Genomic DNA, 10,405 nt, shown 5'->3' with positions numbered 1-10,405 from the left:
TATCCTCTTAATTTCCAAGAGAGAAAAGGTGGTGTTGCTGCCGTGCTCTATGGTTCATTCAGTTGGAAGTTTGTGGGTCAGTGAGCTATCATGGAATGTGGTAGTTAGCCATCTTTGCTGTCTACTTTTGCCTTAGTCATGTGTTGGAAATTTTCACCCTAAAGAAATGTAACTTTGGAGAGTGGTTGCCACTTTCTGAATGGTCCCAAGAGAAGCCTACTTTTTGTCCAGAGGCCAGTCATCTTTTTGAGCAAGGACCGGTTGCATCATCAACATGGCAGCGTTGGGGAAACAATAAACCATGATAAAAAGTTTCAGGCTCCATCACTGCCAAGTAAATCAACAAACACTCTAGTAATGTAAGAAATGGTCTAATTCTTTGTTTCCATAACATTAGGAGATAAGATGCTTCTATATGCCATCTAAATATTCTACAAACCTGCAAGAAAAGAGGTATTCGTTTCACTTCAAGGGCTAGCTGGAGGTGATTGGCACAAGAAAGGATGTCAGATAAGTTTTCATATTGGTTTGGATCTTCACCAACCATGCATCTTCCAAGTCAAATTCAACACTTTGGATGTCATGTCCAAACACCTGTTTTTTTTTTTTTTCACATCAAGATTAGTCTTCCCCCGACCCACTCAATTCTAAGTTAGGAGTGCAAGCACCTTCTATGAGAGATGAATCCTTTTGACTAATCCCTCTTTCAAACTACTTTGACTTGGAGCTATTTCCACAGTTGAGCTAATTTACAACCCAATATAAAATAAATATATCAATGTTAGTTAAAAATGTTGAAGAAAAAGGATCATTTTCAAATTCATTGGAGCCTAACCATTTCCATGCTAACAAAATATGAGCCTATAAATGGTGGCGGGCTGGTCAAGGACACATCCACCTCAAAACGAAACCTTTTGGCCACTCTAGCTACTAGCTCATAACCTTTCAGATTATTGCACCACCGATACTCCCAAGCATTTATGAATCTGATTCCAAATTGATGAGGCGAGAGATTGACAAGGGGTTGAACAATTCTTGGGGTGCCATAGGGGAATGGGAACTTGTTTTCCTTTCATGTGAGGTTGATGAGAAGCCACAGATGTCGGATGGAATAGGTTGAATAGGAACGTTTCACCAACCGCAGGAAAAAGGAGCAGTCACACTAAAAGGTATTAGCTTTATCAAAAAAAAATACTAGAAGGTATCAGCATTAAGCCCTCACGGAAATTTAGCTCACCCGTCACATTCGTTCGATTCTCTTCTCATTTTAAATAGAAGAGTAGATGGACCCACAGAATTCCCGATTTGACACCCTTTTATCACCTTTAAAATGATCTTCTCAGGGTTACTGGAGACTTAGGGTACAATCGAGTGGAGTAACTAAAAATTCAAGTTCAACTCAATTCAAAATATTCGAACTCAAAATTCAATTCAAGATTGATCAAGTTTTAATATCTCAAGTTTGAGTTTGACTCAATAAAAAATAGAAAAAACTCAAGATTGATTCAACTCAATTCGAATATCAACCAAATCATACTCAAACTCGAAATCGAATATTAATCTACTAATAAAATATATATATATATATTATAAATAAAATAATATTATTAAAAATATATATAAATTTGAGTAAGTTATCAGACTTTTGAGCCGAGTGCCTTACTATTTGAGCTCGACTCAAAAAATTATTCGAGCTCGATAATAATCGAGTGAGTGAAGCTTGAACTTGAGTCGAGCTTGAGTAGCTCACGAGCGGCTCGACTCGTTTGCACTTCTATTTAAAATGAATGTCAACTTATAAAGAAAAAAATTTATTTCTATTTTTTTAAAAATCAAAAGAATTAGATAAATTGAGTATAAAATATATCTATGGGTATCAAAAAATAAAATATTCAAAAATCAAATAAAAAAGATTTGAAGTGAAGTTTCATGACGTAGTTTTAGTATGATTGACAAGGCAAACTACTGTCCAATTAACTATACCATTCTCTTCTATGTAAATATGTAAAGACAGCAATGCATGCACCATTTACCAATAATCTTATAGAATGGGGTAAGATCTAGTATCAGTGGATGATAAATTTGAAAGCATCTAATAATTGTTAGGGGATATCCCCCTAAATAAATGTAGGAAGCTTTCAGTATATATGTAGCATAGTCAGACCTTCCATACAACACTTAATCCTAATGTCAGAATTATAGTATCATAAATTCTGACTCCATCTGCTAGTATTAGCACATTACTAACAAATTTAATAATAAAGCTAAATTCACTGAAAATGTCTTTCTCTTGTATACTATCATCAAAGTTAATTTTGAAAAAGCAGAGGATGATAGCTTCCAAAAAAATATATATTATCTACGGACATGCAGGAACAAAGGAACCCTACGTTAACCCAAAAAACAAAGGCTAGCATAAACTAAACTTGTTGCAACAACATTATCCACTAACTCACTTTTGATTTTTTTTCTTCTTCTTTTTTTTTTTCTTCGTTTTAGGCAGTCCACCCCTCCAAACACCACACGCCCCCCCGGCTCCCCCACCCCAACCAACCATGCACCACCCAATGCTGTTCTTGTCAAGAATTAGAGGGAGAAGGACCATTCAAAGTATTATTAAGATCAAATATTTAGAATATTATATTGTCCAAAACTTTAAGCTAAACATTCAAAGTGACAGTGATTTTACATAAAAAATTCATAACTCGCTTTTGTTCTAATTTGATCATTTTCAAACGGCCATCTTCTTGATCCAGCTAGAACCTGGAAAACATTAAATCAAATTGACCTAACCAGATCAAGATTGGGAAGAGAGTTTATGCCATCAGAATCTACTAATTTAAAATTAATGCTTAGTTGGGTTAAATTGAGCTGGATCAAAACTCATACCAATTGACCGGTCCACACTTACATGAGATTGGTGTTCTTGCACTTATTGAAGCCTCGCAATGTTGGACGTTTGTATCAATTTTTTTAAGTAAATTACAAAATTTTCTTTGAGATTAGAAATAAATTATTCTTTTGAAAATCTATAGTTATTTTCTTAATATTTATTTTTATTCAATATTTTAATTTATAATTTAACAGAATGTTAGCCAAGACTCAAATATTATGTTAGAAAAATTTTATAAATGACTAAAATAATTGCAAGTAACATGGGAATCATCCAAGCAACATAAGAAAACATATATATATATATATATATACACACACATTCTTCTTCCCACTAAAGAGTAAGTTTGATTTTTCGTATCAGGTAAATATAATAAATACCGGACTTTATAATTTAATTTTAAGAGAGAAAAAAAAAAAAAATAAAACAACTCCGAAAAGACAACGGGCAAAGACAACATCGTACTGGTAGACTAATCGTGTCCAAGTGTCAACGGCCACTCTCTCCCCCCCACGCTCCCACCGTCCCACTCCCTCATCTTCTTCTCGTCCTTTCCGTCTACCGTCACTAGTCGCCGACTTTAGTATAAGCTGTCCTCCACTTGGCATCCCCATGACCATCTTCACCGCCCCAAAATGATGCATGTTTGACACGTGGAAAGATCTGGACCTCTCGTCTTCTTCCATCATAAAAATTTGACGGTTACCACTAACTGCCGGAGGTGGGACCATGCTAATTGTTTAGTTGAAAATGGTGGGGCCCACGCGGAGGTGGCTCCGCAACCGCAACCAAGAACCGGCAAAAGATCACATGAAGTCACGGGAGAAACATAAATTAAACGACTTTTTGGTGGCCCAACCAAATGAGACGGCTGGAATCACCGCCGAAGCACCGGATTACACACAATTACTCATTTGTCCCCACTGGTTTTCTTTGTTCTCTCTGCTACTCTATTCATTTCTTGAGCTTTTTTGAATAACAATGTGTAGCTTAGATTAATAAGTTATGAGGATGGGTTATTGCAAAGTATGGAAGTGATGTGCTTTGTATGTTTTAAGTGATCGTTAAGAAACTAGTTTGTATGGTTTAGATGGCCCTAAATTTGATAGCATACTTATAGTATCAAGTCAAAAATAGATTCTTCTGACTTCTCATAGTTTAAAATATAGCATAAGCATCAATACAATAATGTTCTTCATCGATACATAGCTAGAAATATATTATAAAAAAAAATATTTCTAATATTATATTTAAACACTATGAAATAGATATATAAAACTATATAAGCTATATTGACTTAAAATATGATAATTGTTTAATAACCTATTATACTCTATAATAACACATAATAATGGAAAAATAATAATCAAAATCATCATATGTAATAAATCTCAATAAAAAATTTAACTATATAAATAAATTATTAATTAGTATTAAATCATGCATTTTTTCATATTCAGTCTCCAAATGACACATAACATTAGGATATTATTTAGTATCAAAATTAGAGCTAGATCATCATTCTAATTCAATTAGTTTATTAATTTTATCTTTTTTCTTGTTTCGGTAAAGCATTAACTTTATCTTTGAACACCCAATCTTACCTGTAACCAAAAAGTTGCGGAAGATATAACTTATTTTAGATATAACCATATGGGATTCTTGTTAGATTTTTTTGTTTTGATTTATTGTGTTTGTTTCCTCTTTACATATCAAAAAAAGATTTTTAATCCTCAAATATAAAGATAGTTGATCAAGCAAATCAATTCAGTTACTTGTATATGCACAAAAATTATTTTTTAAATTTCTATTAGCCTTTTTACCAAAAAAAAAAATCTCTATTAGTCTCCCATCATTTTAGGGGATCCAAATTAGCCTCAACAAAATGGCATAACCGTATATTTTGTGGAACAAAGAGACCTCCTTTTCAAACACATTGTAGTAGTTCCCACCTAGAAACGAACACCAGTCATATGCGGTCACCACCCTCTCTCTCTCTCTCTCCACGCTCTCCTTACTCCCAACCCCCCCCCCCGCTTCCCTCTCTCTGTCTCCTCCCCTGTTTAACCATTGGAAACTCCTTTCCTTCTCTTCTCGGCCATGAAGGACGGCGGGATGCTCCCAAAATCGTCGAGCTTTGGCTCCGATCAGAAGAGCCTCTTCGCCGTGGTCGGGGCCCGGCGAACGAAGCTCTTCGCCTACGGCTTCGCCTTCGCCTTCATCGCCTGCACCACTTTCCTCGCATTCAATACCTCCACCAACGGCTCCCCGTGGTTCAACAACCTCTTCAGCTCTGCCTCTTTCTCTTCTTCCACCGCCTCGTATAGATCCCAGATTTCCTCCCTCTTTTTCTGTATCTTCCCCAATTCATCTTCGCCCTCTCCCGGAAAGTGGCCTTCTTTGCTGGGAAATGCGGGGAATGGAGTGTCGGCAGGGGGCAATCAGACCGGGAATGGCGTTGGGTCCCAGAAAGATGGGATTTTGGGAAGTAAGAATCGCACGAACCCCGGAATTGGGTCGCAGGGAAGTGGAGCTCCCAGGAAGAACCAGGCGGAAAACGGCGTTTCTGCTAAGAATCCAGCGGATGGAAGGCCGGGTTCGAAGAAAGGTGGAAACTTGGTGGCGAAGAACCAGACGGGAAGTGGAATAAGTGGAGTTTCTGGAAAGAACCAGGCCGGAAAGGGGGTTCCTGAGAAGAATCAGGCGAAGGAGGGAGTTGGCTCCAAGAAAGATGGAGTCTTGCCGGAGAAAAACCAGTCAGTGAGTGGAGTTGGATTGCAAGGAAGTGGAGTTCCTTCAAAGAATCAGATGGAAAAAGGAATTGGTGCAAATGGAAATGGAGTTTCGGGAAACAAACAAAAGGAATCAAGAACTAGTCCTCAGGAAAATGAAGTACTGGCCAGGAATCAATCAGCTAAAGGAGTTTCTGCAAGTCCAAAGAGTAGTAAAGCTCCGGCGAAGGCCGGACAAAAAGCTTCGAACCTAACAGCTTCACTCAGAAAGCAAGATGGTGCCATGGCATCGACTTCAAGCAGTAGTAGTAGTAGTGGGAAGAGAGATGAATGGATCAATGCTTTGAAAGATTGTGATATATTCCTAGGGAATTGGGTGAAGGATGATTCATACCCACTCTACCCTGAGGGAACTTGCCCTCACATTGATGAGCCCTTCAATTGCTATCTCAATGGAAGGCCGGATCGAGCTTACCCGAAACTCCGGTGGAAGCCCAGTGGTTGCAATATCCCGAGGTGAGAAAATTTAGAACAGGAATTTGAAAATTATGCAAAGTCTGATCCAGATATGTGTTTCATCTAATGCATACAATTGTTTATATACTGTGTTCAGATTGAATGCAACTGATATGTTAGAGAGATTAAGGGGAAAGAGGCTGGTTTTTGTTGGTGATTCGCTCAATAGAAACATGTGGGAGTCTCTGGTTTGTGCTCTAAGATACTCTGTGAAGGATAAAAAGAAGGTTTTTGAGGCATCTGGTAGGCATGAATTCAGGACTGAGGGTTCCTACTCTTTTATTTTCAAGGTAGGTTTTCTTTCCTCCCAAGTTAGTTTTACATTTCTTCGTGATCTTCCTGGCAATCATTATAGTAATTTATTTCATTCTAATTGGTGTGTAGGACTACAACTGCTCTGTGGAGTTCTTTCGCTCCCCTTTTCTTGTTCAGGAATGGGAGATGCCAGTGAGCAATGGGAAGACAAAGGAAACACTTCGGCTCGACATAATAGAGAGATCATCTCCCAAGTATAAGGATGCAGATGTCCTTGTCTTCAACACTGGGCATTGGTGGACTCATGAGAAGACCTCCAAAGGGTAATCAGGAGATATAGTTTGTGGAATTATATTCTATTTGCATTACATGGTTTAGAGTCAAATTCAAATAAGCTTTTCTCCAAATAGGAAAGACTACTACCAAGAAGGTGACCATGTCTATAGCGAGCTAAATGTTGTGGAAGCATTTCACAAGGCTCTTACTACATGGGCAAAATGGGTGGACACCAATGTGAACCCTAAGAAAACACTAGTCTTCTTTAGGGGTTACTCTGCCTCACATTTCAGGTAACTAAAGATTTTTTTTCCTTCATTAAATTTCATTGAATATTGTGATTCAAGAATTCTATGTTCATTCTTTTGATTGGTATAGCGAAATTGATTTGTTCTTTTATGTCTGGTGTAGTGGGGGTCAATGGAATTCTGGTGGCCAATGTCACAATGAGACGGAGCCCATTAAGAATGAAAAATATCTCTATCCCTATCCACCAAAGATGCAGGTCTTAGAAACTGTTATCAAGGAAATGAAGACCCCTGTCTCTTACTTGAATATCACAAGAATGACCGACTACAGGAAAGATGCCCACCCTTCCATCTACCGTAAGCAAAACCTTACCGAGGAGGAGAGGAGGTCCCCTGAGATGTACCAGGACTGCAGCCACTGGTGCCTACCAGGAGTGCCTGATTCTTGGAATGAGCTACTATATGTACAGCTATTGATCAAGCAGCGTCAACTGTTGCAGTAAGTTGACAATAAGGAGGTGGACACTTAATGGTGGATGTTTCTATATTAATTCTATATTGCAGATATGAATAACCAAGGAGCGGATCAAAGTTACGCTGTCCTTATAAAGAGAAACAAAGTGAGTTTTGTTGAAGGAGAAAGGTTCGGATATAAGTTATTTATGTACCACAAAGAAGAAAAGTAAGCTGTTATAGTGATCTCCCTCATCTATACTCAATTTTTTTGCACCTTTTTAGGCTTGTAGATTGCAGAGTTAAGGTAATGTGTCAATTTAGAATAAATGAATGCCATTTCTGTGATTATATAAAGCATTTTGTGTATATTTCATTCCTTTCTTTTCTTTTATTCAGCCTTCTCTGGTAGTAAGTTCTTTGGGCAAATTCTTTTACCCTTATGTGCGAGTTGTTTGTTGTTCTTAACTTTGATGTATTAATGCATGTTGTACATATTGACATGGTGAAGTTTTGAGGAAGATGAAGTATTAGGATTTATTTGCTCACCATCCATTATTGATCGCACAACTGTTAGTATCACAAGTGTTGCATGTAAACATGCTGAAAGAGATGTACTCTGCAAATTTCTATTTTGAAATATCTTTTAGCTGACTTCCTGCTGCTTACCAACATAGGCCAAGTAATGCGAGGAGAGTGCTAGGCCTCATCTTATGTGTTTGCTTTTGAGCTTAATATTATTTGATATTGGAATCTTTTAATGTTATTCATTGCATGCCATGATGGCCTCGACAATGTAAAGCATTTACGTAGTAAAATATTGAGATGGATTATTTGCATGAAATTAAAAACTTGTATCTATTCGAAAGCCTGATATCTTTTTTGTAATGGTTGATACAAAAGGTACTTAAAAGGCTTGTTTATGTCATTTCGATGCTATTTAGTTGTGTATTTGTGCTTTCCTCTTTCAGCATTGTTTTACAGGGAGGATATCGAGTCAAGTACTTATCAAATGTTCGGAAGAATTTGGAGGACTTCAGTCATCCATACCACCAGTTGGATGATGCCAGTTTTTGTAGACAATGATGCCTCTGGATCAAAGGAGTATCAGCATCTAGAAGGGATCCTTTGTGGCTCTTTTTGCCATTAAAGAGTGTTATGTCAAATGAGTCTTCATCCACATTGTTCAATGAAGCATTCATAATTGTTTCATGGATGGTGAGATTTCTCTATCAACTGCTTTCTGTCAACATTTACATGCCGCAAGCAAAAAGATGAGGTTAATTATTATTTTGTCTCTTACTTGAGATAAAAGATGCATATCTAGTTAATTACAATCCCACTAACTAGTTGTTATGTGTGACATACATAAAAGCTGACAGAGGGATGGCTCCACAATCATCCATTTGACTTGATGCGGATTAAGTGCATGCCATTCATTTATTTACTAAGTGTGATGTGTCCGAAATTCTATGCTATTTTCTTCTGTTATGAATCTATTCATGCATTAAAAAAAACCGGAAAACAATGTCAACCCGAACTTGCTTGACTGTTTCTCAGCAACTCAGGAAGACTTGTGTGTTTATTTATTCTGCTCCTTTCATTTCTTGCCAAATTGAATTACTAGAAAAGCTGTGTTTTATTTTATTTTATTTTTTTTTATTGTTGTAGAAAGTGTAGAATTTCTTTACTTATTGCTGCTTGTAACTTGAAATCAAGTTTTCAGCCTCTCCATTTTCATGCAATCTATTAATATCTTGTACTTTAAATAGATTGGAGCTATCGGATAATGAACAGTTAAGAGAGATGGTCTCCTGTTGAATATCTATAGGTTGTAATTCCAGTGGCCAAGTGGCCCTGGTTGAAATAAATGATCAAGCCTAGCAGGTGTGCCTGATTGATTGGGCCTTGGAGGCAAACTCCAACTTTTGTTTTGGAAACTGACCTCCCATAAATGCATACACTATTAATTGTTGAGTTTTTTTCCTTTTCTTTTATTTATTTATTTATTTATTGCTGGTGGTGGGATGGGGGTCCGAGTTCTCCTCAAGGCATGATATCTAGAGTGGCCGTACCGAGTGGCATTTCACCCCTAACCACCATCATTCAATTTGGATCTTCACTTATTTTCACCCAAGCTTCATCACCCAAGCTTCATCCTGATCATAAATAACAGCTATTTTAAATTTCTGATGTTTATTTTAATAACTGTTATATGATAGTCATACTAGCTGTATAGAGATACACTAGTTGTTTCAAAAATTCAGCTCAATGTTTTTCTTTTTTTTTTTCGATAAGAATGTTTTTCTTTCTTTTGATATTTATTGGAGAAACTAGATTTAGGATAATGTTTTTATAGTGTGTAGAATTTGAAATGCTGTTATGTTATTGAACAATTTTGTTACAATGAGATGACTTGATAAAAAGTAGGTTCTTAATATCTTTCTGCTGCAGAAATATGTATATAAGCTACTCTCAATAAGAAGAGTCCATATAGGTATTATATCAATCCATTGTAATTTCAGGCATGGTCGATTTATGTCATAAGATGATTCCTTGATTGGGATCTGCCAGGGCAGGGAAGCAAAGAGGGGGAGATCTATTTAAGCTACAATTAATCAGACCAAAACAATGAGAATGCATCATCTGAAACTAGAAACAAGAAAACTTGAAACAAGAATCTCTTAGGCAGAGGTTTGTGTTCGGATGATCGAGAATGAGGATTGGTACTTTGACCAGGTTTACCTGAAAAACTAGCCTTACCTGATTCAAAATTCGGCTCGGTTTGGTCAAATACAATATTTTTCACTCAATTTTGTTGGTTTTGGAATTTGGATTGATATCAACCTGCATCAAAGCTGGTTTGAGTTGAGGTTGAATGCATAGGCAAACCTGGATCGACCCAAGTTACCCTGTTTTAGCCTGCCTTCACTCAATGCATTTTGTCTTAATTAGCTTGTGTTAAGAAACTTTCAACCCGAAAAAGTAAACCTCCTTTCTGCAACAACTAATGTCTCACACAGATCAACCCA

General features: G+C 37.0%; 1 protein-coding gene across 1 annotated transcript; it reads left to right on the top strand.

Moving 5' to 3' along the window:
• Positions 1-4,922: 4,922 nt before the first annotated feature.
• LOC105053132 (protein trichome birefringence-like 1) lies at positions 4,923-9,057 on the top strand. The gene is made up of 5 exons (XM_010934180.4): positions 4,923-6,141; positions 6,239-6,431; positions 6,526-6,719; positions 6,807-6,965; positions 7,084-9,057. Exons 1-5 carry the CDS (start codon positions 4,994-4,996, stop codon positions 7,421-7,423), a joined length of 2,034 nt encoding a protein of 677 aa, XP_010932482.2. The 5' UTR covers positions 4,923-4,993; the 3' UTR covers positions 7,424-9,057.
• The last annotated feature ends 1,348 nt before the right edge of the window (positions 9,058-10,405 follow it).

This window comes from Elaeis guineensis, chromosome 10, assembly GCF_000442705.2.
Source record: "Elaeis guineensis isolate ETL-2024a chromosome 10, EG11, whole genome shotgun sequence".
Lineage (NCBI taxonomy): Eukaryota > Viridiplantae > Streptophyta > Magnoliopsida > Arecales > Arecaceae > Elaeis > Elaeis guineensis.
This window is presented reverse-complemented; position numbering and strand designations above follow the sequence as displayed.